Genomic DNA, 25,210 nt, shown 5'->3' on the forward strand with positions numbered 1-25,210 from the left:
TATGCTCGTTGTATGCCACACTTAGAACATAAATATTGAAGTCGGGCGCCTATGTCTCTGACCCAAGGTATAAAGGAGTGTTTATTTCCCCTGAGTACTTTCCCCTGAGTACTCAACTTAGCCCATAAAACTCATAAATATTTGATCAGCCCAATTGAGAAATATCCTCTTTGATTAGCTCATCCAATCAACTCTAAATAATGCAGTTTAAAGTCGTTGTCTTCGCCATTTCGGCACTCCTTGCTACGACGGTAGCAGCTGGTACAATGGGAACTCGTTCATCCCAATGTGGTGGCAGTAAGTCCAAAATACATCTGGCATAATTAATTCTATGCTAACTTATGATAGAGTCTGGTGATCACTGCCTCACCCATTGGTGGTGCTGCAGCGGACACTGTAACGAGCATGGGTCAGTCTGCGCATAATTTATGTAAGTGCTAGTAGGACTATGGTCACATCCACCTCAACACTGACATACATTAGCTGGCCGTTATGTCGAAATATCTCGCCATTTCAACGAAATATATATCTGAAGGGTTGGGGGTTTTCACTCTTTGATTTGAATCTTTCTGAATGAATCTCCACAGCTGGATGGGGTATACGGAATGAATCAACTTTTCGTGTCTTCTGATGCTCACTCATTGTGTGAGGTTATGTTATCTGGGCAGTCACTTGGTAGTTCTTCTCATGGAGGCTCTTCAATGATTTCCAATCGTAGTTGGAGTGTGAATACGCATACCAAATTAGGAAGGAGCAGCGGGTCTTGGCACTGAGACCGCGGATTAATTATGATACGTCCCGGGAAAGTATATTAGTAATCAATGATGACATCATCCTCTCCTTTGATGCTCCAAATATTGGATCCAATTTACTCCGTACTTCGTTTTTAGTGGACGTTTGTTATCACATTTAACTATGTAAAAAGGACCGCATCTTCAAAATCAAGCTGGTCCCCAAGGAATACAATTTATTTGCGACTTCATAGCCACGAAAAATGACTCTGGCCAAACTAGAAGATCTCCCCGAGGACATCCTAGTCCTTATATTTCCTTTACTGGATGTCCCAGATTTCCTCGCGCTATGTACAGTGAACAAGTATTTCCACGAAGTGTTTCTAACAAACCCAGAATTCTGGCGGGAAGTTACCACAAAAACCTTTCGAGTTCCTGTTCAACCGCTTCTACGTGCTAATGGACCGCGTTGGTACTGGCTGTATAAAAACCTTCGGACACAGACGAGGGTGTATCAATGGGGGGGAGAGGGGCGTCCATCCGAACCTTTAGTGAACAAAACCTGGCCATATGAGTCTTCGGCTGTGGCTGGAATACGGAATATAGTTGATTTACAATGCGGGTCTGTTCTCAATCAACTCCCCTTCTGTCACTGTCTTCACTGTATACAACATGCTGATATCTACTAAGAGGCTGGTCTTCCTCATGTCTAACTTCGGATGGTGAATTATACCTCACCGGACGCATAGATGGAGTATTTTATGATTATTCCACTGCAAGCGGGTACCAACGTCTCAAGTTTGACACTGAATACCCTGCAACCTCCGTCGACTCCTACAACAAATCAACAGCCATCAAGCAGTTCTCTTCTGGTAGACGACATATCCTTGGATTATCTGATGAAGGAATAATATGGAGTTGGTCCCATAGAGACCACAGTGCCAAACTTGTTGAGTTTTCTTGTGCTAGAACGGTTCTTAATTCAAGGGATCCCCACACCCCAGGCACCGTGACAAAAGTCGTTTCTGGTTGGGATACAAACTCAGCATTTGTCGCCGGCACTGGGATAGTTTATTGGAAGATTAACGATCCTCCCCTGAATAATGATGAGTCTGTGCTGCTAATCGTTCCAGGTAAAATTGTGCCAGGTACCGGTTTCCAGAGGACAAATTCCGAGAGAGGGCGAGCAGAGGATGAAGCCGGATTGGGTGAGGTTATTAGCTATATTGTTCTTGAAAGGTGTATAGTTTTCATTACAGACCTGAACAAGGTATTTGCAACGGAGGGAGATGGCCAGCGTACAGTCGAACTCGCCAAGTTTGCTGCACCCGAAAGAATCTTGAAGGATATTCAGGGTGCTTTCCGCAACTTCGCAGTGTTTACCGAAACAGGCGAGGTCATGATAGGGAACGCCGAACATATCCAAACAGCATTTGACTTTGCCGATGATCCTGACCGTGTCTTGTCTCCAAAATTTCCAGCTGGATTACAACATAGCGAGGTGATATCAGTCTCGTTCGGGGATTACCATTACACCGCTCTCCATGCCAACGGAAAAGTTTCTAGCTATGGAAGAGAACCTGGGGGTTGCGGCTCGCTTGGACTTGGGAGTGCCTTAGGAGGTACCCCCCTTCGTGGCCTCACGGGGCCTGAGTCCGAGTACTTTGATGAAGACGTGTACTATTTTGAATTTGCGGAAGAAAAACGGCACAATGTCTGGTTTGAACCTGAGAAACGGGAGTGGCTCAAGTACTTGGCACGTGAAGCTGAATCTGAGGAGGATAGCTTGGACTGGTTGACACCGCTTAAAGAGAATGACCATGGGCTCCTGGAGAAATACAGTACTTGTATCGAAAGAGCGGGAGAACATTGGGACAACTTCCCAGATATCAAACCCGAGAATACAGATGGTCTAGGTGCATATTTCGTCCTCAGTGTCGCATCTGCTGGATGGCAAACCGTTGCACTTGTGCTTGTTGATAAGGAGCTAGCCGAGAAGGTGAGAAGGAAGCACCTTGTCAATGTGGAAGAGAGTAATGATGCTGAAGGTGAGTCGAAGCTTGATAAACGAAATCCCCCTTCTCCTTCCCCAATTCCATGCAAGGCGTGTCTTTGGACGAGAGGCTAATAAGGAAATAGAAACTCCACGGTACAAATGGGAGCTGCAGAAGTACCCCCCACTACAAACCAATGCTCAAGAAATTATTGAAGTTAACAAGTATGACTTTGATACCTGGGTTTATGGATTACCTCCATTGGAGAATAGTAGCATTCAAGAATAGAGCTCTAAATACGGGCTAGAGTCTTCTGCGATAGCTTTTGTCATTTAACTGGACTTGATATTTGCGGTAGATGTAGATTTGACGACAAGATGTTGTTATTTGTGCTTCACAAATTGATGAATTGGCTGATAGTGATTATATCCAAGCCATCACCCGCGTTGCAAGAAACTCAATGCCCCAGTGTGGCATTGAGTAATATAGAAGGGTAAAAAGTAGTATTGATAAGGCTATGGCACCAGTCCGTCCAGAAAGAACAACGCCATACCTAAAACTCCAGAGAATGTCCAACAAGAAATGCTAGGACATGAAATACAAAGGCTATAAAACCACGAAAAGATGGAAAAGATGGTGCATTTGAACATTGAACAAATGTGCAGCCGCGATAAATGGGAAATAGCTCCCAGAGAAAAGAATATTGAAAAACCCGCATCCAGCTAGGCTGAATCCCCGCTTCATAAGTGTAATAAATCATCAAAGCAAACGCAGAAAAAAAAAAAAAAAAAAAAAAAAGGTAAGGAAACAAGCAAACGAATGAAGGAGGTGACAAGTTCAAATAACGAGAACAGCAGAAAGAACAAATACGCCGTAGGTATCGTGTGTTTTTTAAATGGTGAAGCGAGCGAGCAAATAAGTACAAGGCTAATCTGACCAGAGAAATTTTCAAGCAATAAAAGACAGTCCAAGTAGTGTTTGATGTGACGTCCGATTTGGACGGGAAGGATAGTCAATATCCAAGGCAGGCCTCGATGCATTGCATTGTATTGCTTTGAGTTGTATGTGAAGAAGGGTAATTGTATGTGCGGTCGTTAAATCATGGGGTGTAGTTATCGTTTGGCTTAAAATAATGAAGGAGGGATAGATGTAAGAAATAGCGAGGAATGAACTCTAGGGAGAGAGTGAGCTCTTGCTCAGCCATGAATTTAGCATATCATCTAGGCGGCTGGACATATCGTTCAGTGCCTTGCTTTCCTCCCGGAAGAGGCTTCCGATGAGAGGGTGGTCTGGCCCGGCAGCAGGGACATTGGATTTGTCGTGTACGATGGTTAGGAGATCGCGGATATCACTACCATCGTCCATATATGCGCGCAGCCCGCTGTCGTTCCAGGCAGGGATGATACTTGTCGATGGTGATACGGATTGCTCCTGGCTTCTGTCATCTTCGAGAGTGGGGTCTTGGGAGAATGCAGGGGAGGCTGTTGGGGAAGGTGAGCCAGTTTGTTTCGATGAATACTGGTCTTTGTCATGGGACAATGAGTGTTGATCCTCGAAGTTGTCGTCGTAGTGATTGTTAAGTTCAGGGTCCTGCTGCACTGGGTCAGCAGCGTGAGAGACGCTGACTGGTTTCTTGTTCGAGTGGGTGGAGTATGTTGAGGTTTGGGAGGATGAGTATTGGTGCTGGGCTTGGTTTGCTGGTAGGTGGGTGGAAGCGTCTGGTGCGGATTCTGATGAATCGCGGGGTTCTTTGACAAGGGAGAGGTTTGGTTCAGGTCTCTCCTGCATTGATCTATCTTGCTTGTTGGTGAGTGGCCTGAGCACCTCTGGAGATCGTACCCGTGTACCCTGCGCCGAGGAAGATCGTGGCTGGGGTCGTTGCTGATGATGTTGTTGATGTTGCTGGAGTTGCTGTTGGGGCTGGTGCGGTTGCTGCTGTTGCTGTTGGCCATGCGATTGAAACGTTTGTTTAGTTGCTGGCGGCGATTGAGGAGCTGCAACTTCTTGTCGTGAGGTGGATCGTCCATTTTCATGCCTCGCACCAGAGCCCTGTTGCTCTCCAGGAGGCGTTTTTTGAAGCTTGCTGGGAGTTCTCTGCAAAGCGACTGCTGGTTTAGATCCATCTCTGCCGTGGTCACCCATGGTACCGGTTGGAGTACTTGATCGGATAGATTCCTCCGAGATCTTTTCTTGGTCGTCATCGTCATCTGTGGCCTTGGTTTTGCGGTCCCTTCTCTTAAATAGGCCACTGAGCATTCCAGGCTTCTTGTCCTTGCGTTTCTTGTCATCTTTGTTTTTGTCACCAGGTGACACTTTATCATATGATTCAAAGCTTCCGCGGACTCTCGAATCCTTGTCTGGTTGCTGTGAAGTGAGGGAATCGTCACGTAAAAGGTTGGGAGTAAGAGAGATTTTCTTTGTCTCGAGGGTATCGTCCTTGAAGAATGAATCAGTATTGCGAACGACCCCATTCCTGGACCGTCCGGGTTGGAAGTCTAGTGGTTTGTTAGCATATGGTCCTGCCAATGAAGAATAGAGAATTAAACTCACCCTTGTCAAGGTCGTCATTATGTTCCTCCAGACTATCTTTGTGCTCAGACCGATGTTCCTGCAAAGCAGCCGTCTCCTTCTGCTGTTGCTTGGGCCGTAGTGGCTCAATTCCCATGTCTTCATCCTTCCTCGAGGCATCTTGCTGTTGTTGCTGCTTGGTGTGCGCAGACTTCTCATGTACCTCGTGCTCTTCTTCTTCCTCATCCTCTTCCTCGTCTTCCTCATCATCTTCTAAGAAATGCTCTTCTTCCTCTGAGCCTGTCGAGTAGTCAATTGGAGCCTCTTCGGCTTCGAAGCAGAGCGGTTCGTTGAAAGTGACAGTCTTGCCATGTCTTCTGCGCATGGCAATTCTTAGAGGGTTCTTTGACTTTTCGGCATTGTCTCCTAGCATGGTGGCGGATAACTGTAGAAGTATGAATTAGCAAGAAGAAAAGACAGGTAGTAGTAGAATCGGGTATAGGAACATGTTCCATACGTCAATGTTGCGGTGTTTATTAAGACGGGCCAGCCTTTCAGTTGGGGTTTCGATATGTTCAGCCGGCAGGTAGCCTATACCAAAGTCAGAATTGGGGCAGTTAGGACGTAAGGGAGATGCATAAATGAAGTACCTATGCTCCCATCCTTGACGACGCGCACCAGCCACCAGTAGCTGTTGCTGTCATCAAGGAGGACCATGGTGTCGCCCTTTGTTGCATTAGCCTGACCTTCGACGGTGGCAATGAAGGTATGCAAAGCATAAACAAATTCGAAATCAATATCCTCTGTAGGATAGGTTAGTCTTAATGGCACGCTTAGTGGAGAGTGATTATGCTGTACACACCATCGTCGATGGACGGCGAGCTTGATATTTTGTCCATCATGTCGTCGTCCAGGTCCTGGTCGTCCTCATCACCCTCCATTTCCTCCTCGGTCGAGCTTCCATTCCTTGACTCATGGGACATGTCACCATTCGCTACGCCATTGGGCTTGCTGCCGTCTGCTTCGTCGTGCTCCCGGTACACTTCAAGCCCGTCCCGGTGAGAGTATACCTGCGAGTTTCCATCCGATCCTAGGGGACCCTTTGACATCTCATCCTGGGCTTCCTGTTCCACCTTGCGGAGAGACTGGTCCTGGTGCGCACCATTCCGTCCGTCAACGGCAGAAGCGCCGCCTGGTTTTCTAGCATGGTCCTGGGTAGAAGGCGACTGGCGGTTCTGAAGGTCAATTGTATCTATAACAAGGGTTGTTCGTCAGCAACTAGACCTTCACAAGTACAGCGCAGGTAATGCAATCAACCGCTCAGTGTCTCACCGGCTCTGATCATCTGGGGTCTCGTCATGATGGCAAGCTATCGACCAATGTCTTGTTCGACCTGGATCACCAGCAGGACAGCGAGAGATAAAAAAAAATATTAAGAGTGTCGAGGGTTGCGAGGAATACAGAGAGAGGACGGGGAGTTGGTGAGAGCTTGACAACCATTCATGGAATGGAATGTATTAAAAGTACTCCGTATCCAAAGGCAATATAAAACCCTCCCAACCAAACAGTCCTCCGTGTAGCACTATGAATCAAGTACTCCGTCTGCGCGATGTATTAAGCGTGCGAACTGGCTGAAACATCCGTCCAATATACCACCCATCCAGGTCTTGACCAATGCAAAATTGAAGAAGATGGCCGTTTGACGAAGGCGTTTACCGCGAACAGAGCAGCGATCGAGAGAGAAGGCCCGTTGGCAAGGGAAAACACGACAAAAACGAGGGAAGTGAAGGAGAACAAGAACGAGACCAGAAAGCAAAACGAAGAAGAAGAAGAAGAAGAAGAAGAAGAGGAAGAGAGAGAGCGAGGAAGGCCAACCGTCGCGCAGTTCAGGAAGAAGATCTCAAACAAGCCATCGCATCGTCAGGCAGCTGGAAAGCGACGAAAGAGCAAAAAGTGGAAAAAAGGAGGAGGCGGACGGGCAAGGGAGCGCCAGCCAATCAGCATGCAGAATTGAAATGAGTTTAAACGCGCTGCAGCCAATGGGAGCGCAGACATCCCAGCGGCCCCAAAAGGGAAGGAAGCCACTTACTTACCTAGACGATGACATAAGCTGTCCTGACGCCGCTGTCACGGGACTGTCGGCCCGACATATCCCCGTCTTCGCTGACTCAGCTGTCACATGAACTCACATGACACTGACGTCACCTCACCACCAGCACCAACAGCGATCCGCCCCCCCCAAGCCCCCAGTCCGCATGCGGCAAGGCGCCGTCGCCGCAAGCACCCACTCTGGAACTTCAATCTCGTTATAGAAAAGCGTAAGTCACAACGCACAAAAAAGCAAAGGGCTTGGCGCTACTGATAAGCGCCTGCGCGTTATCTCTGCCCTACCCTAGGCCCAAAGGGGTATTATCGTAGCTGGTCCGACCTCCCGGGTTCTTCCGGGGCCTTCTTTTTCGCCCTTCTTTTTTCGTTTTTTGCGCTGGCTGCGCGAACGCCCAGGCTTGCCTAACTGGGCCACTCTCCTGCGTCCTATTCCTCATCTCAACCTCGACGTCTTCTTTTCTTCTTCCTCGTCTTCCTCTTCTTCCTCTGCCCATATATCACCACCCAAGTCTGCTGCTGTCTCGACTGCTTTTTGACTGCCCGCCTCTTGCTCCAGACTTCATACCCACTCTTGACAAGCCGACCGACCTAATAACTACCTTGCGTAGCAAGAAACACGACTCGCGCAAAAAAAAGACGTGCTGCGTCCTGCGTATGTGCCCTTGCGTCGGCTCGCCAGGACAACCAACCTCAACCAAGAGACTGCACACTCAGGAGCGCCCGTAAGCCAGAAGCAGCAGCAGTTTGGAAGAACGTTGCCCGTCTGCTGTGATCTATTCGCCTTCGCCTCATACCCTTCGCCGAGGGTATGGCCCATGCTCAGGCGCTCGCATTTACAGAACTGAACATCGACGCTGACTGCACCACCTCGTCTCCCGTGCTAGACCACGAAGAGCATGGACCGATGTATCAACGCGGCGGAAGCAATGGCCTGAACCGTCGCCTTTCCCCCAGCGGCCACTCTCCCTCTCCGCCCCTGTCTCCCTCTGCCTCTCCCTCTGCCTCTGCCGGTGCCGGTACTGATGCTGGTGCTGCCCATACGGCTGCCAGAAAGGAGGAGACGGAGCAGTCATGGACGCCTCACGTACCAACGCCGCCCATCAGCGTGCCTTACCCCGAGGACAAGCTTCATGGCTCTCCCGGCGTTGATGAGGTCTGCGAATATGACCCCAACCGGTACCAGGACCCGTCACCCCTGGATCACCACTTTGGCAGGACCCGGAGGCCCTCCATCAGCTTCAATCCCCAGGTCACGCTAGAAACCGGTGACCAAATCGCCCTGGAGCAGCCCATCGGCAGTCTTGGAAGGAGAAGCCAGATTGGCGTCAGGCCTGCTTCCGGTCCTGGATCGTCAGAGCTCAAGCAGCTCTACGCCAATGCCGCTCCTGAGCGTCTCGCTCAGACGGCAGCAGCCAGCAACAATGACAGGGACGGATACAATTCCCACCATGATAACCACCACAACCATCGCCATAACCACGATCATCATCATCCTCATCATAACCACCACCAAGGCCCTCGTCATAATGATAGCTCGGGAGATGACTTTTCTCAGTGTCACTCTCCACGGGCTTCCCCCTTATCAGAGGTTTTCTCCGCCGATGATGATCTTCCTCGGCCTACGTCTTTGACCTCACTTTCGACGGCTTCTCCCCTCTCTGATGAACTGAGAACGCCGCCAGATTCACGCCAGGGCAGCCTCACCTCACCCTTTTTATCTTCACCAAACCTCCGCCGCCATGGTTCGATCGACAGTGAAGGAGACTCGTGGCCGAGTCTCTCCCGTCATCTCTACGGCAGCCTCACCGAAAGCTACTCCTTTGGTCGACGTACAAACAGTCTACGACAATCCATGCGTTCTTACTCTCGCAAATCGCCCAACATGAGCGGCAAATCACCCGCCAGCGCTTTTCTCTCTACCATGAACCGTGAAGAGGCTCCTGCTCCCAAGCCTGACGACGAGGGCCAGGTCATCGGGCAGGACTACGTTATCGGCAAGCAGATCGGGTTTGGAGGCTTCAGCACCGTCAAGGAAGCGTTCAAAGTCACTGACGAAGGCCAGACGATCCGTCATGCTGTCAAGATTGTGAAAAAGTACCTCTCGGGCAAAAGTGAGAGAGAAAACGACCAAGCCCAGGCCGAATTTGACCACGAGGTTCGCATCTGGAGGTACCTTAACCATCCACATATCCTGCCGCTTGATGCGGTCTACGAAACTGACTACGCTACATTCTGCTTCACAAAACTTACCGAAGGGGGCTCGCTATTCGACCTGGTCAAGAAGAAGCGCCATGAAATCCCACTCTCCCACGCAAAGCAGTACTCCTACCAGTTGGCCTGTGCTCTTCGATACCTACACGAGGACGCCCGTGTTGTCCACCGTGATATCAAGCTGGAGAACTGCCTACTGCAACCCCAGGAGGATTCTGGAGATATCCCCCGCTTGATCCTCTGTGACTTTGGCATGGCCGAATGGATGACCACCGACACATGCAGCTCGCCAGACCCTTACGACAACGCCGCTGATCGACCTCCACCCAGAACTATCGGACCGTCGGACACAAGCACCAGCGTGGCCGGCAGCCTGGAGTATGCCTCCCCGGAGCTCCTGATGGCCAACGTCGGGGTCCTCGATCCCGTTGTCGACGTCTGGGCGTTTGGCGTCGTTGCCTACTCCCTTATCGTCGGTTCCAGACCTTTCCAGAGTTCTTTCCAGCCACGTATCCCGAGCAACATTCTGGCTGGCAAATGGGACCGCAGCGCTGTCTTGGCTACCTCGGACGAATCCGAGAAGCAAGACCGTGAAGACGCATTGGAGATGATTGAGGGGTGTCTTGAGATGGACCCCATGAAACGATGGACGATCTCCGACGTCCTTGCTTGCCGATGGTTTCAAAGCTGCGCGGATACTGCGGAGCTCGCCACTCGCCTCAATCGATGGGGGTTCTCCTCTTGAAAGGTGTGAATGGGGAAAAACAATCACATCTACCAATACCATCACCAACTAGCATCTGGAGGCATTCATTTGATGTTCGCTTTGATTCCACTTCTCCACGTTTTGAAAGTTAAGCGTTTTAGCTTCTTCTTTTCTTCTTCTGCTCCTTTTATTTTTTTTTCTTTTCTTTTCTTGTTCCTCTTACCTCTTGTTAACATCATCTACTTTCATGCCTGTTGATTGTTTGCTGGGATGGCTGCCTCATGTCTTATGCATGTTCCTGTCTCTATTATCATTATTGCTCGTGTCTTTTTTTTTTTTGTTACGCTCTCATGACTGATACCCTGTACCCTCTTCCGTCCTATTCGCATCCATTCCATTTTTCTCGGCTAGTTATCCCTCGCTTTGTTTCTTATTCCTTCTTGTTCGTTCATGTACTCGTTGGCGGGAAACATCTTGATATGGCTGGCTCATCTTCTTTTTCCTCTTTGACTCGTTCCTCATCTGCGTCGGATATCATGGGTCTCATGTGTTGCGTTCTCTGCTCTGCTCAGCTACTGGTGTTAACGGTGTCTCACGTCTCTTCTCCTACTTGTTTGTTAATGTCTCTTCGCTCTGGCTTCTTATGATGAACGGACATATGGGCATGGCATGGCATGGCATGATACGGCGTGGCGGATGGCGTGGTATGAGAAGTGGTGTGTGTTTGTGGTGTGGTGTGTTGCAATAATGTGTGTACCTAGCTATCAACCTGCATGGTCCGCTCCTCTCTTCATCTCCCTCCCTCCCCTTCCCTCCCTTTCTCCTACCTGGCATCTCAAAGCGGTTTCGGGCCTCCTCAATTACTCCTCCCCCACATAAGTAATAGTCCTCTAATCCTACCTATATTCGCCTCTTCTCCACGTCTCCTATCGTAAGAGTAACGACAGCTAACTTGACCAAGACTCCACACTGCTGTTAATCTTAGATGGCCCCCCCTTGCTCTCCCAGGAGACGGGCATCCATCTCATTGGCCTGGACTCCATGTACTATCTGTGTACAGAGCACTCTGTTTACACTCGACTGCTGTGGAGACGAAGGCTGCATCTGCTCCTAACCCCTGTGCATGCACTCGTATGCTGCATATATACTTCACACACACGTATAGTAACTCCCATCTCACTCCTGTCCACCAGAGTCAATCTGGTCGGCAGAGCAAGCTAGCTCTCCTGTCCCTGTCCGACCGTCTTAATGTATGTCCACCTCTGGTGCAAGGACAGGGCCCTCCCTTGTCCTGGTCGCTTAGTCTCCCTGCCCAGCTGTCCCTACCTCCGAGCCAGGAGAAGAAAGCATATCCCACGTCTGTCCCTTTATATTCCTAATTCCGAGAGACAATGATCCCTACCGCTGACCGAAACGGCATGGGCGAGTGTGTGTGTGCTGTCTTCCCTTACTTACTTTTGTGGCAAAGATGAGGAGGGAGGAGGAGGTGGAAAGGTGTAGGTGAAATCCTGATATTCGCGCCGGCGATCTCGCAGCGAACTTGTTTATGCCCCGTCCCGCCCCTCACCACCATCACCAGGACTGTCGCCGTCCTCTCCTCCTCTCTGCGGGCACCACCACATAAAGCTATGAGTTATTAGTGGGTCTGCAAAGAAGGCCGCCGAAAGTAAAGTACTTCACTCCTCTCTTGTTACTCGAGCGTTGCTCGACGTGGGGGGGAAGCGGACGGACGGACGGCGTTTGGGCGAGGGCTCGGTTGACACTTCGCGAACTAAAGCGTAACTCGGCGTCGTTCATTGGAAGGCCTCTTATCTACCCCATATTACGGGCTGCAGGTTTGACGGAGAAACGCAGCAACTTGCGTCTGTGGATTGCGGAGCACAATCCTCCATTCTTCCCTGGCTTGCTGTATAACCCCGTTGCTCGCATGTGTGCATGTGTTATCTTCTGACTTGCCTGGCTCTGCTGCCTGCAGGTTAGACTTCCTGCATCCCAGGCTGCCTCGACTGCGAGCGCGCGCGCAGAGAGGACGACGCTGGCTGGACGGTAGACGGCATACGGTGGTTGTACACTCATATCAGTTCACTAGTAGCATGCAGACCGTGACCAGGGCTCGAAATAAAATAAGCAAAGGAAACAGGACAAGTCTGCTCGGCGGTGGCTTGACTGGTTGTATTTAAAACTGATAGGAGTTTCCATTAGGAATGATATTTGATAACCTGGCATGGCTGCTGGTCTTGGTGTCAGATCTGACTAGCGTGGTGTTACTCTTTGGCGGGCTTCCGAGATATTGTTTGCCTGAGACGTACCGGGCACACGGATAAGACGATGGAGCTGGAAGGATGGAGATGATTATGTTCCCTTCCTTTTAATTGTTTGAAGTTATCTATAATATACAGTTGGTACATCTTACATGAGCTAATCCCCAAAAATCCAAAAGCATACATTCCCGTTTCACAAAGACAGCAGGCAGATTAGTAGGGAAAAAAAAAAAAAAAAAAAGAAAAGAGGCCACAGAAAACCGACAGTCACGGTCAAGGGAATTATTAGCCGGCAAGAAGATCAAGAACACTACCAGACTCTGTTCTCTGCCGACTTCTTGACGGCCTTCTTCGCCTTCTGCTCTGCGGATGGCGGTGTGAAGAACAAGCTGGGGCTGTCTCCCTCCTTGACCAGGTAGCTCAGGTACCCTCGGTGGGCTGGGTCTCGGTAGTACTCAATATCCCTTCGGCTGGTCGGGTCAGGAAGACGGTACTGGAACCCATTGCCCTTCGTCAACGGTTTATCGATGCCCATGCCAATCTTCTGCATCAGCTCGGTATCGATGTGGGAAACGTCCTCGCCCTTGGCGGCCGCCTCAGCAAGTTTCTCCGAAGTATCCTTCCATGCAAGAGAGACATAAGGGTCAGTCTTGCCGCTCAAAATCCTCTTGATGGCGTGTCTGGTGTAGTATCGAGTCGTGATGGAGCCACCAGCTGCCTCGACGGCCTGGATTGCACTGGCAGAGGCGCGTGAGACAATGATCGTGATGGGTTGTTTAAGGGCCCCTTCTCCTCCGCGTGAGAGCAATTTAACTCCATCCTTTATGCCGTGTATACATCTAGACTTCACCAGTTCTCGGAGTGTTATGGGCTGTGAAGGATCGAGGCGGCCTTGGTCAATCCAATCTTGGATGCGATCAAGGTTGACGGGAGATATTTTCAACGCGAATCTATAGTTCAATTCACACACCGTATTAGCATGTTTAATGCAGATGAGTGAAATAGTCTCCAATTGAAGGTTATTTTTTCAACTCACATGTTGTCAAAGCCCCTCTCGCCGTGCACAACTTCGTCCGGCGTCTGTCCTCCATTGAAGAATGCCTTCTTGCTTCCCCTCTGGCCCTGACCCTTGTGACCACGACCGGCCGTCTTTCCCTTGCCTGAGGCAGGACCAAGACCACGGCGGATCTTCTTGCTGTATGCTCCTGGGTTGTCGGAGAGCGAGGCTAGAATTGAAGCCGCTCGGGTCTGGGTATGGATGGACGGTAATAGGAAAAGGAACGACGGTGAGACATGTGACTGAATGGAGGATGAAATCGACGAGACGGATTGCGACAGAAGCCGCAGCGGCAGTCGTGGAGGCATCGTGGTCGCTTGAATTATTCGCTGCTTCGTCGCTTTTCACATCGTCGTCAAACTGCAAAAAGCTCTTTGGTAAAGATTTTTTGCTTGAGAAAGCCATATCACGTGATGCAATATTGGACCAACCAAATGGCTTTGTGTGCCTGTCTACAGAGTTACATATTGAGCAAGAGGCACACGAAGCATGCAATACGCAACAAAACAAACCCGGCCTCTTCCTCCCGATAAATCACCAATATTGGGGTCGGAGAAGATGAGTGCTACAGCATGAACAACTAACTAACAGCCATAACGTATGATGGATACTGAAAGGGGCCCGGATTGCATCCGGCTTCTTCCGAAGGCTATTTCTGAAACCCGGTTGGCGCGCTGACACTGTGCAGAAGCTGCTTATCAGTATCCCTCCATCAACACCACACCATACCTGCATGCTCCCTCCATATCGGCTCACCCTCGCAGCCTTTTCATCTTGATGGTGGCTGACAATAATGCAACAGGGATTTTGATTTCCCGCTTGGAGGTGGCATGTTCTCTTGAAGGATGTCATGCTATCCCGCATCCCGTGTTGATGCCTGATATTTCATCTCCCTCTGGCCGTGAGTGACGCAGGCCTTTTGCCGATCTCCGAGCTGTCTCGTGTTATTCAGTCATTGTTCCTGGCATGGCATGCTCCAATTGCTCCTTTCTGGGTTCTTTTGAGATGTGAAAAAGCTGAGGGGTTAATTGGTGAGAAGAGTGACCATCCTCGAGTGACGTACATGGGCACTCTATGGGCGTTTCCCTGCAGGACGATCAAGACTAATTTCGCATCTAACGTACGTATATGCAGAACATGAGTTGTAGATTAATGCAATTGGTAATGAACAAAATTGTATTGGTTGGTATGTAATGCTCTAGTATCAGCAGGTATAACAGGGGGGAAATGGAAATGATACATCAATAGGTCAAAGGCATGCATATATATGCTACAGCGCACACAAGGGTCAGAAATAGAAACGCCAAATACGGAAGAGCTCGTCAGGGAAAAAAAAAAAAGGCGTGAAGTAATAACCACCGCAAGGGACATGGAGACAAGATAGGCTGGTACAAGGAGCGGTAATCATCAATTATATGGTATATAGAACTCCAAAAGGGGGGAAACTGTTTGAAAAGTAAGATGAATTATAAAGGTGAGTGGCAGTCAAAAGAATCGAATACGGTCTAATAAGCTGAATGGCCACCATGTGCCGAGCTTCGGTTGTGGTACATGCTGCCAGCATACTCCGAGTTGGTGTCAACATAAAAGGTAGCCCGGCGTTCTTCTTCGGGTAAAAGCTCTTTCACTTCCCAGTTGTTCTGTTTGAGACCAACAGAGAACTCGAGATCTTCCTTGGTGATGGAGTCCCAGTACTAGTGGATGTTGATTAGTATTGACTGTGTAGGAGGGGGGTATTTCAGAAATCTTACCTTATAGATCATCATGACAGAGAGCAGATTGCAGAAAGTAACGAAGAACAATCCATCTAGGTAATGTTGAACACCCTCGCAGACCGTGTCGCTAAACACGTATAAAATGACTTGTCCAGCAACGAAGAAGAAGACACCAAACGTAATGTGTCCCAAAGGCCAGCGATCTTGGAGAGTATTGACGACGAGAATAATCTGCATAATCACGTATATGGCCAAACACAAGGCGTTCAACACATACAGAACCACGAACATGGCAACAGTATTCGTCGGGGAAAGACCTGCCCATCCTTGGAAGGTCAAGAGAGATATCGCTCCAGACACTAAGCCCATTCCCAGGGAGGAGAACCGCAACAACCATACCGAAAGGGCAGTGCCATCTTCATATAACTGGAATCCAACAAAGCCGTTGATCAAAAGACTCGTACACATCGCGGACGTCAGACCATTTTGTACCGCAGCAAAGTAAGGCATAGCTGCACTGCCTGGAGGAGTTACCCCCGTATCAAGTACAAGCGAGCAGACGGTGAGAGCCATATAAAGGTAGAAGGACGTTATGATTTCCTTTCGGCCTATAAAAAGCGAATGAACGCATTAGTCGCCATCACCTGGGCTTGGAGAAAGAGTTTTCGCGCAAGATATCCTTACCGACTGCAGTAAACTTCGATCGGATATGAATGATCATAACCACTGCCATTCCCAAAGCCATGATATGTATTATTCCTGCCGCGCCCTGGAAAATAATTGTATTGGCAACCTCGATGCTTCTCGCATAACAGTTCGGTAGTATTCCTCTCGTCCCTGCGAATCCCGTCTTCGGTCCAACGAGAGAGCATAGCGGCAACGCCGCCTTCCGGCATATCGCATCAAAATCTCCAAACCCCATGGCGTCCAGGCCTGGCACACCAGTTGGGAATGCGGCTATCGGACGAGCAAGGCGTGCAGCGGGGCGCTGAACTGTCGAAGTTGAAAAGGGGGTCCCAATCGGCAATCCAAGAGTGCAGCTGAAGCAAGAGGGGAGAGTAAATATCCGTGACCAGTAGCAGTGTGACCAAAAAACGAGCGAAAAGGTCAAAAAGCCATGCGTAGTCGCGATGTGTGGACACAGAGCTGGCAAAGACCAGATGTCGATGCTTGATATTGGGGTGAGACCAACGTCTGGCACGGTCTGGCCAAAAATGGAAAAGTGAGGTTGGGCGTTTACTTTTTCCTATTTTAGTACTAGCGCTTAATCTGGATTATATAAGAGTCGCAACCCAGGCAACCTGAAATATGGAATTCGAATTCGACAGAGTATAAGTTGGAGCCTTTGTCCTGTCTCTATAAGGCAGTACGTTCAGTAATAAAGCCTGAATTGGCCGTTAGCTACCTTACCTAGATTTCGTCATATTGCTGCGGATTTGTTCTACTATTTTTAGATGGCTACCCTTTTGCATAGATCAAGCGCTAGTGCAGCCGCGTGTAATAATCACGTGATGATAAGCTCGCCCGCGCTACTTTTTTTTTATCATCCACCAAATGTGAAATAGTAAAAATGGACTTTCTCTGAGTATAGACAAGACACACTTGAGCTTGAGCATAGTTGTAACCATGAAGTTGGATGCGAAGGCCTTAAGATACTTGACCGGGGAAGACTTTCGAGTACTCACTGGGGTAAAGTAAATCGACTTTGTGAATTTCCATCTCTCGCTAATTGTGCCTACAGGTTGAGACGGGAAGCAGAAACCATGAGGTCGTTCCAACCCCACTAATCGTTCGACTTTCCGGCCTACGAGGAGGAAGTGCTGTTCATAAGTCTATATCAAATCTTGCGAAACTGAATTTAATTGCTCGGGTGAAAAATGCCAAATGTACGCATACGCTATTTGAGAGCAATGTCAGCGGCTATTAGAGATACTGATGCGGGATGTTTTATTAGATGATGGTTATCGGCTTACATACGGAGGGCTTGACTATCTTGCTCTCAATACGTACCAAAAGCAGCAAGTGGTTTACTCTGTGGGAAACCAAATAGGTGTCGGGAAAGAATCAGATATTATAGCCGTGGCAGAGGCATCTGGAACGCAACGAATCTTGAAGATACATCGATTAGGGCGGATATCTTTCCGTTCGATCAAGAATAACAGAGACTATCTCCGACACCGAAGCTCTGCATCATGGATGTACATGTCCAGACTTGCTGCGATTAAAGAATTTGCATTCATGAAGGCTCTAAGGGACCATGGGTTTTCTGTCCCTGAGCCTATTTCACAAAATCGACATACCATCGTTATGAGTATGATTGATGCATTCCCCCTTCGGCAAATATCGTCTGTTCCCAACCCTGCTGCTTTATATGCAGAATTAATCGACACTATCATGGAATTGGCCAAATTTGGCTTGATACACGGCGATTATAACGAATTTAACATTCTAATAAAAGAAGAGGAAATACCTGTGAAAACTAACGAAGAAAATAAAGACAAGAAAGAAGATAATATCAAGCTCACTCCGGTTGTGATTGATTTTCCTCAGATGGTCTCAGTGGATCATGCGAACGCTGAGATGTACTTTGACAGAGATGTTAACTGCATCAAACGTTATTTCCAACGGCGTTTTGGGTTTGTCAGTGATGAACCAGGACCCTTCTTTTCTGAGGCCCGAAAACTGGTGGGGACAGACGGAACTCCTAGATTGGATGTGGCTGTCGAGGCATCGGGCTTTTCGAAGAAGATGGCTAAAGAGCTGGAGGCATATATGAAAGAAGTTGGTGTTGATGGTGATGCTCAGGGCATTGAAGATGGTCACGAAGACATCGATAACGAGTTAGACGTCGATGAGACCGAAGAAAATGAAGATGACAACTTAGGTCAAGGAGAGGAAAATAATGGCTTCGAAAATTCAGATGCAGACGAACAACTTGAGCAGAAACCGCAGATACCTGAACCCGATGCTAAGATCAAGATGGAAAAGCTCACCATATCTGGGCCTTCATAATTATTAAGAAAAACAAATGCTAAAAAATTTCATGTAATTAGACTAGGATCGGTATATGAGACCACGATATTTCTAATTATTAGACTGGCTGTATAAGTCCTTCTGACTCTTTACATCAATCAACCTTTGTCAACTCTTGGTGATGATTAAGGTTTCCAGATAAAGTTCGAGTACGGTGCGCGGGAGAGACCAACCGTGACTTTTTCAATCTCAAATGTTCAAAAAAAGTGCCTTCAAGGACTAAGCCAACAGCCATTCTCTGTCGATTAAACATTCCACTACTTACCGCCTCTTCAGGTCCTCACTTGAACTCCCTAATCCTTATCGAGAGGACAAATATTGCAATGGCATCTACAATATCCAAGGCGATACCTAAAAACCTGCCGAAACCACTTCCGCTTGACCAGCGGAAGCAGATATATCTGTCAGTCCATGAATAACAGTCCTGACCAGCTTTCCGGATCACTTACTGAATCTTTGACGCCTCAATTCGGTTTGATTACGCTGCCAGATTGCTAACTTTGTGTTAATTCCTTATGCAGACCAGATTTCGTGCTCACGCTCATAAGGACTCCGTTCCTACCGCCTCGATATGCCTCCTTTTGGGTCCCTCTTACCTTCAACAAACTTGACATGAAAGACTATATGAAGAGAGTATACAATGTCGACGTTATCAAAGTACGAAGCTATGTTGAACAGCAGAAGGTTACGCGTGAGCTTCCACGAGGAAGACAGGGTGTTGGCCCAATGCGGCGCCCGATGCCGAAGAAGAAAATGACGATTGAGATGACCGAACCCTTCGTGTGGCCTGAAGAACCAAAAGACTTTGAGCCGTAAGTTTAAACTTAGACAACGGGATCGCTTTGGATAATTTCCTAACTGCTATTTAGATGGGAACGAGACACATTCTTCGAAGCCAAGAAGATGCAAGAGGACTTCCAGGCGGCGCACGCTCACGACGCGCCAATGAAGGCTCCCACACGAAAACGACAACTGCTAGCCGAACAAGCAAAGCAGGTTCTAAAAGGTGAAGAGCAGTGGCAGCCAACCTGGCAAGCACTGGGCCTGAGCTCTCAGAGACCATTATTCAACAAGGAAGAACGCGAGCCAAAGGAAGCATCATAGACACAGGAACCAGTTCAGTCACCAGAAAGCTAAAACTGCGGAAGTCAATCCGGCGCAAGGCGCGTGCAGTTGTTGGATATAAAAATTTTCATCTGAAGACAGGAATGGAGGACCTCTACTATGACAAGAGCGTGCCTCCGGGATATTTCCTCGAATATATTATTGGAGGGTTATGTTTCACTGTTTGACCAGCTATAGCGTGGATGGGTTGTTGGTTGTACATTAGAATATTTTTACTGCTATGTATTATCAGATTATATTATTATATTTCCCCGGTTACTGTGTTAATTGGAAGATTTCCATCTCTGACAAGAAGTTGCATATTAGAGATAGGCATTAATAAGTCATGCAGTTAATTCCAAAATGCATTGCTAAATATACAAATGAATGAAGTATAGAGTTAATTTAATTAGACGCTGTAACGAGGGAGAAAGCAAAAGACAACCGAAATATGCAATATTCATTGCTGAACTCCTTGACGTATGTGATAACTCCGTCCATGAACAACCGTTTCATGTTCCATTATACGTTCCATTATACTCGTATCACACGGGAAAACTCCCAGTTGAGCGAGTACTACTACAACCGGCTCTCAAATACTGGGTGACGTTGCTCTCCAGGCCAATGGCCATCGGGCCAGATCTGTTTGATAGCGTCCCAGATGTGCCTATAAATTGGGGATATGGTTAGCAGCTGGTTTCAATTGCAGTATAATAAGTTGACACATACGTAACGTAGACAATATTAAGTCCTTCCTGGACTTCCTTCGGGACATCTCGAACATCCTTGACGTTTTGCTGGGGTAAAAGAACAGTTTTGACACCAGCTCGATGAGCACCGATCAGTTTCTCCTTGATTCCTCCAACGGGCATTACCCGTCCACGTAGAGATACTTCGCCGGTCATGGCAACCTCAGGTGGAACAGCCTTGCCGGCAAAAAGAGAAATCAAGGCAATGGTATGGGCGAGTCCGGCAGATGGACCATCTTTAGGGATCGCCCCAGAAGGACAGTGGACATGCAAGCTGCGGTGTTTCATGATATCCTCATTAGGATCTTGTGTTAAGCCAAGTTCATACGAGTGAGCCTTGACCCAGGTAAGGGCCACCTCGACAGACTCCTTGAGAACATCACCGAGGGTACCAGTGAGTTGAACACTTCCGCTTCCAGGCATATCAGCCACTTCTATAAAGAGAATACTGCCCTGGCCGCCAGAGGAGTATGCGACAAGGCCTGTGACAATACCTGGCCTGGCCAGCTTCTCAGCGATTTCTTCGTCAAACCGCTCAATGCCTAGTATCTCATCAAGGTCATCGACGGATACGTTAGGGTTGTACTGGTCAAGTTGCGAAGAGTCTTTGGCGTCTGCATATTGAACTGCTTTAAATCGGCATACGGCGCCAATTTCGCGTTCAAGATTCCGTACACCCGACTCACGGGTATAAGAGGTTATAATCTTGTCCATAACCTCGTCCGTAATTATAACCTGGCCTTCAGATAGACCATTTGTTCGAATTTGCTTCGGGAGGAGGTGCTGCTTCGCGATATGCCTCTTTTCCACAGTGGTGTATCCGGATAAGTAAATAGTCTCCATACGATCCAGCAGTGGTGGAGGAATGGTTTCCAGAGAGTTTGCAGTAGCAATGAATAGTACCTTACTCAGATCAATGGGGATATTGATATAGTGGTCGGAGAAGGTATGGTTCTGCTCAGGATCAAGGACTTCGAGCATGGCAGCTGATGGATCACCGTGGAAGTTTGCGCCGCCAACCTTGTCAATTTCATCAAGGAGCATAACTGGGTTTGAAACTCCGACTTTTTTAAGACCGTTGACAATAAGTCCGGGCATGGCTGCGACATAGGTTCTGCGGTGGCCGCGAATTTCGGCCTCATCCCTGACACCACCGAGAGAAATGCGGTGGAATTTGCGACCGAGTGATGTAGCAATGGATTTGGCCAAACTAGTCTTGCCAGTACCTGGAGGGCCAACCAGAAGGAGAATTGGTGATTTATCAACTACACGCTTCGACTTGAGCAGCTGTAGTTTTGTCTCAATGGCATCCCGTTCAGCGATGGAAGAAGAGTCATCGTCTTCAGTGGCGTTTTCCTTTGCTGTGAGGTCGTTAGAGAGCTCAGTGATCTGTGACTCAACATCATTGTTCAAAGATTGCTTCAGCTTCAGGACGGCGAGGTATTCCAAAAGACGCTTCTTGATCTTCTCGAGTCCATAGTGGTCATTGTCTAACTGTTGTCTAGCCCGAGTTAGTGTTTCTGGGCCTAACTGGTCTTCGGTGGCTTTGGACCAGGGAATCTCCGCAATATTTTCCAGGTAGTTGCGGCAAACTCCATATTCGGCATTCGCAGGGTTCATCTTGCGAAGTCTCTTAATCTCCCTGTCGGCAACCTTCTGCGCTTCAGGGCTCAGCTGCGCTTCCTGGAGCTTTTGCTGAAGTTCGTCTATCTCGTTTGGCTCTTTGTCTTCTCCGTCGTCTCCGTTTCCGTTGCCTCGCATACCAGGCATATTCATCTGCATACCGCGCTTAAGGTAGAGCTCCCGCTGTCGAGGGTCGAGCTGTTTGATATCAACTCCCATGTTGGAAGGTATTGTTGTGGTGAATGTTGTCACCTTAATGTTATTTCTCATACCCTGGACCTCCTTGGTCAGCATTTCAATGACACGTTCCAGCCTGTCCTTCAACTCGACGGAGGCTAGGACTCGGAGTTTCTCCTCGAAGCCGGCATCGATCAGATCAGCAATGACATCCGCCAAGGCACCAGCTTGAGATATGTCCCGTTTCGCGATGAAAAGTTCGAACCGCCGGGCAATCAGAGGAGACATGCTGGACGAAGCCGAGAAAACAGAGGCGAGTCGTAGAACAGTGAGGAGTTCGCGAGATAGCTGTTTGAGCTGTTGGAACAATTCCGGGATTTCAGGATCGATAGAGTGGGGGACTGTAGAGAAAAAAAAAAATCACATTGTTAGCAGAGTACATTGTCCCTAGCGGAATATAAGCTATCCTACCTGGCTCGTCATAGACCAGCACCTCTGCTTCAAAGAACGGTTTCTCCTTCAAGATCTTCTGCACTGAGAACCGCTTCGCTCCCTCGACCAGTAGGAAGGGCTCCGCATTTGCTCTTCCCTGGACTCCGACCACTTTAGCGATCGTTCCATACTGGAAGAGGTCGTTAACTCCGGCTGCCGCAGGGTTGACGGGCTCTTCGTCTATCGACCGAGCCCTCGCCTTGTCCCCATCAGTAAGCAGCAACTGGCCGTCCTTGGACAAAAAGGGCGAGTTCAGTGGGATGCATCCCACCAGTATCGGAGTGTTGTTCTGTCGTTGCTTTGCATGTCTGCTAAAGAGCGAGGTGAGGAGCGTCGGGATATCGGGGCGGTCTGCGAGCGGGATTCGCAGGTTGACGCTTGGGAGAAGGACCAGGTCTCTGGCAAGAGGTATCAGCGGGACCTTCATGGCCCTCTTACCGCTGCTGGAGGCCATCTTCGATCTCCCGGTATTATAACAGCGCCGCACGTCAAACGGCAGTCCCGGGGGTTTGCTCTGTCGCCACCAAGTTATTCCGTCGTCCGGGTGCAGTTGTCGACGTGAGAAGGAGGATATAATTGAGGTGTGCAGTCAAAGCCGGTGGGTGAGGCCAACGCAGGCTGTTTATGTCCGGGGAGTCTAAGCCGGCCCTCGGCAGTGTCGTCGCCGCCGTCGCCTTCAGCAGTGTTTTCTTCTCGTCTTGTCGACTTCTCGCTTCTTCTTCTCGTCTCTCCTTCTTCGCCCTGCGGCGCTTTCGTCGAGATGCCGAGGTTACTGCCAAGCCGAAAGCGCCCTTAGAGTTCCGCCAGCTTCACGTGATGTTGATTGCTTAGTCAGTTTGGATGTCACATGTCAGCGGCGGCCCACCATAAGTTTGCGTCCTGAAGCTCGAGGTCGCTTTGGAAAGCGACGGTCGATCGGTTGTTATTGATTGTACGGAGTAATTATCTAGTTTGGTGGCCGTGTTGCAGAGCTAGTCAGGGTCCTTTTTTGCCCTTACCTACTTACATACAAAAGTGACATGGCTCAATAATGTTGGAGTGATGGCCTGTGGTTGAGAAACTATGCCCTGGGAGGCTTGCATGGAGCCATAACTAATTTTGGGGAAACCAAGCCAAAAAAAAATCTCCTAGTGCTCCAGTCTATCCAGAGCTACGGAGTACGGCAAGGACCAATCTCTACAGCTTTCTCGTCTGGAATAGCAGTATCATACCTCCGTCGGCAGATTCATTCGTTTTATAACTCGCAGCTTAATTTTTTACGATTGCCTGATTACTCTGCATCGCATCTCTCACACACCCGATTTTTGCTAAACATTTGGAACCCCACGGGCCACGATCAGATAAGATGGACGCCCCGCGCAAGACGTTCACCATCGGAACGCGCAAATCGAACCTGGCCGTGCTACAGACGGAGATCGTACGGGATGCCCTGGTAGCGAGATGGCCAGACTGCGAATTCAATGTTCACACTCGCGATGCTGCTGGTGATCTGAACAAAGTTACCCCGCTTCGGGAGTTCACGTCGAAGAATCTGTGGACAGAGGAGCTCGAGGAGATGCTGCTGGCAAAGCAGCTTGACCTCGTAGTGCACTCTTTGAAAGGTGTGATATGCTCTCCTCTTGCCTGCTGAAGTATGGTCGTTTTATAAGATAACAATACGGATGGGAAATCAGTTACTAACCTGACTAGATGTCCCCACGCAAATCCCCGAGGCCTGCACACTGAGCGCCATCATGAAACGTGAGGATCCAAGAGATGCGCTGGTGGTCAAGAAGGGCCAGCCAAAGATGACACTTGCAGAACTGCCGGCAGGCTCGGTGGTTGGAACGTCCTCCGTCCGTCGTACAGCACAGCTCGGCCGCCATTATCCACATCTCAAGGTCATTGATGTACGAGGTAACATCGACACACGTTTAGCCAAGCTGGATGCGGAAGACGGCCCGTTTACGTGTATCATACTTGCAGCCGCTGGCCTGCTGAGATCGGGACACGGAGATCGCATTGCGCAGTATCTCGACTCCAAAAATGGGAAGATGCTCCATGCTGTGGGCCAGGGGGCGCTTGGGGTTGAAATTCGGGCTGACGACGAGAAAATGGCTGAGATGCTGCGGGAGATTGGAGATCAGAAAACGACATTCGCTTGTTTGGCCGAGAGAAATTTGCTGCGGACACTGGAAGGTGGATGTAGTGCTCCCCTCGGCGTTGAGACTGAATGGGTTCCAAATGCGAGTGGGAATGGTGAGATGCTGAGGCTTCGATGCATCGTCACTAGTATAGACGGCAAGGAGGCCGTGGAAATCGAGAAGGACTGCCATGTCCAGGCGCCAGAGCAAGCTGAAGAGTTTGGCAAGGCTGTTGCAGACGAAATGGTTGAGAAAGGGGCGGGCAAGATCCTCGAAGTCATCCAGCAGAAGAAGAAAGCATGGTAAACGCCAACCACCTCGCGTTCATCCCTTCTTTCCGCCCTCATCCCGTGGAATAGTCAACCAGTCAGACTGCTAGGAGGGCTGGTTCAGTCTGAGAGTCGTACTACATAGTTAAACTAAGTGCCCCTGTCTCTTTGCTTTCTCCAGGATCTAGGCACAACATGGTCCATAATGATCCATAGTTAGCCTCAGGGGATGGCGCCCGATATTGACTAGTTCGCGCTGTTAGTCTATCTAGGCAGTGAAATCGTAGCTCTAAAAAAGAGTCCAAGTGTCTATCGAGTTATATCAGAACTGCTCCCGCCCCTTGTCCCACT

General features: G+C 49.0%; 11 protein-coding genes across 11 annotated transcripts; 6 read left to right on the forward strand and 5 right to left on the reverse strand.

Moving 5' to 3' along the window:
• Positions 1-994: 994 nt before the first annotated feature.
• ARB_04346 (uncharacterized protein) lies at positions 995-3,013 on the forward strand (the record flags this gene model as incomplete). Its single annotated transcript, XM_003017419.1, has 3 exons — positions 995-1,394; positions 1,481-2,779; positions 2,871-3,013. The coding sequence occupies 3 exons, from the start codon at positions 995-997 to the stop codon at positions 3,011-3,013; spliced, it is 1,842 nt and encodes a 613-aa protein (XP_003017465.1).
• An 885-nt stretch (positions 3,014-3,898) lies between these two features.
• ARB_04347 (SH3 domain protein, putative) lies at positions 3,899-6,593 on the reverse strand (the record flags this gene model as incomplete). The annotated part of the gene is made up of 6 exons (XM_003017420.1): positions 3,899-5,220; positions 5,276-5,678; positions 5,751-5,824; positions 5,884-6,036; positions 6,096-6,485; positions 6,566-6,593. 6 exons carry the CDS (start codon positions 6,591-6,593, stop codon positions 3,899-3,901), a joined length of 2,370 nt encoding a protein of 789 aa, XP_003017466.1.
• Positions 6,594-6,740: 147 nt separating this feature from the next.
• ARB_04348 (uncharacterized protein) lies at positions 6,741-7,247 on the forward strand (the record flags this gene model as incomplete). Its single annotated transcript, XM_003017421.1, has 2 exons — positions 6,741-6,747; positions 6,898-7,247. The coding sequence occupies 2 exons, from the start codon at positions 6,741-6,743 to the stop codon at positions 7,245-7,247; spliced, it is 357 nt and encodes a 118-aa protein (XP_003017467.1).
• Positions 7,248-7,772: 525 nt separating this feature from the next.
• On the reverse strand, positions 7,773-8,156 carry ARB_04349 (uncharacterized protein; the record flags this gene model as incomplete). Its single annotated transcript, XM_003017422.1, has 2 exons — positions 7,773-7,896; positions 8,050-8,156. The coding sequence occupies 2 exons, from the start codon at positions 8,154-8,156 to the stop codon at positions 7,773-7,775; spliced, it is 231 nt and encodes a 76-aa protein (XP_003017468.1).
• Positions 8,157-8,243: 87 nt separating this feature from the next.
• On the forward strand, positions 8,244-10,295 carry ARB_04350 (protein kinase, putative; the record flags this gene model as incomplete). Its single annotated transcript, XM_003017423.1, has 1 exon — positions 8,244-10,295. One exon carries the CDS (start codon positions 8,244-8,246, stop codon positions 10,293-10,295), a length of 2,052 nt encoding a protein of 683 aa, XP_003017469.1.
• Positions 10,296-12,827: 2,532 nt separating this feature from the next.
• On the reverse strand, positions 12,828-13,882 carry ARB_04351 (uncharacterized protein; the record flags this gene model as incomplete). The annotated part of the gene is made up of 2 exons (XM_003017424.1): positions 12,828-13,467; positions 13,554-13,882. 2 exons carry the CDS (start codon positions 13,880-13,882, stop codon positions 12,828-12,830), a joined length of 969 nt encoding a protein of 322 aa, XP_003017470.1.
• Positions 13,883-15,079: 1,197 nt separating this feature from the next.
• ARB_04352 (uncharacterized protein) lies at positions 15,080-16,211 on the reverse strand (the record flags this gene model as incomplete). Its single annotated transcript, XM_003017425.1, has 3 exons — positions 15,080-15,268; positions 15,326-15,897; positions 15,974-16,211. The coding sequence occupies 3 exons, from the start codon at positions 16,209-16,211 to the stop codon at positions 15,080-15,082; spliced, it is 999 nt and encodes a 332-aa protein (XP_003017471.1).
• A 1,013-nt stretch (positions 16,212-17,224) lies between these two features.
• On the forward strand, positions 17,225-18,301 carry ARB_04353 (uncharacterized protein; the record flags this gene model as incomplete). Its single annotated transcript, XM_003017426.1, has 1 exon — positions 17,225-18,301. One exon carries the CDS (start codon positions 17,225-17,227, stop codon positions 18,299-18,301), a length of 1,077 nt encoding a protein of 358 aa, XP_003017472.1.
• A 633-nt stretch (positions 18,302-18,934) lies between these two features.
• On the forward strand, positions 18,935-19,426 carry ARB_04354 (uncharacterized protein; the record flags this gene model as incomplete). Its single annotated transcript, XM_003017427.1, has 2 exons — positions 18,935-19,134; positions 19,192-19,426. The coding sequence occupies 2 exons, from the start codon at positions 18,935-18,937 to the stop codon at positions 19,424-19,426; spliced, it is 435 nt and encodes a 144-aa protein (XP_003017473.1).
• Positions 19,427-20,112: 686 nt separating this feature from the next.
• On the reverse strand, positions 20,113-22,921 carry ARB_04355 (uncharacterized protein; the record flags this gene model as incomplete). The annotated part of the gene is made up of 2 exons (XM_003017428.1): positions 20,113-22,376; positions 22,447-22,921. The coding sequence occupies 2 exons, from the start codon at positions 22,919-22,921 to the stop codon at positions 20,113-20,115; spliced, it is 2,739 nt and encodes a 912-aa protein (XP_003017474.1).
• An 891-nt stretch (positions 22,922-23,812) lies between these two features.
• On the forward strand, positions 23,813-24,896 carry ARB_04356 (porphobilinogen deaminase Hem3, putative; the record flags this gene model as incomplete). The annotated part of the gene is made up of 2 exons (XM_003017429.1): positions 23,813-24,068; positions 24,157-24,896. The coding sequence occupies 2 exons, from the start codon at positions 23,813-23,815 to the stop codon at positions 24,894-24,896; spliced, it is 996 nt and encodes a 331-aa protein (XP_003017475.1).
• Between the last annotated feature and the right edge of the window lie 314 nt (positions 24,897-25,210).

Source organism: Trichophyton benhamiae (assembly GCF_000151125.1).
Source record: "Trichophyton benhamiae CBS 112371 chromosome Unknown contig01293.0, whole genome shotgun sequence".
NCBI lineage: Eukaryota > Fungi > Ascomycota > Eurotiomycetes > Onygenales > Arthrodermataceae > Trichophyton > Trichophyton benhamiae.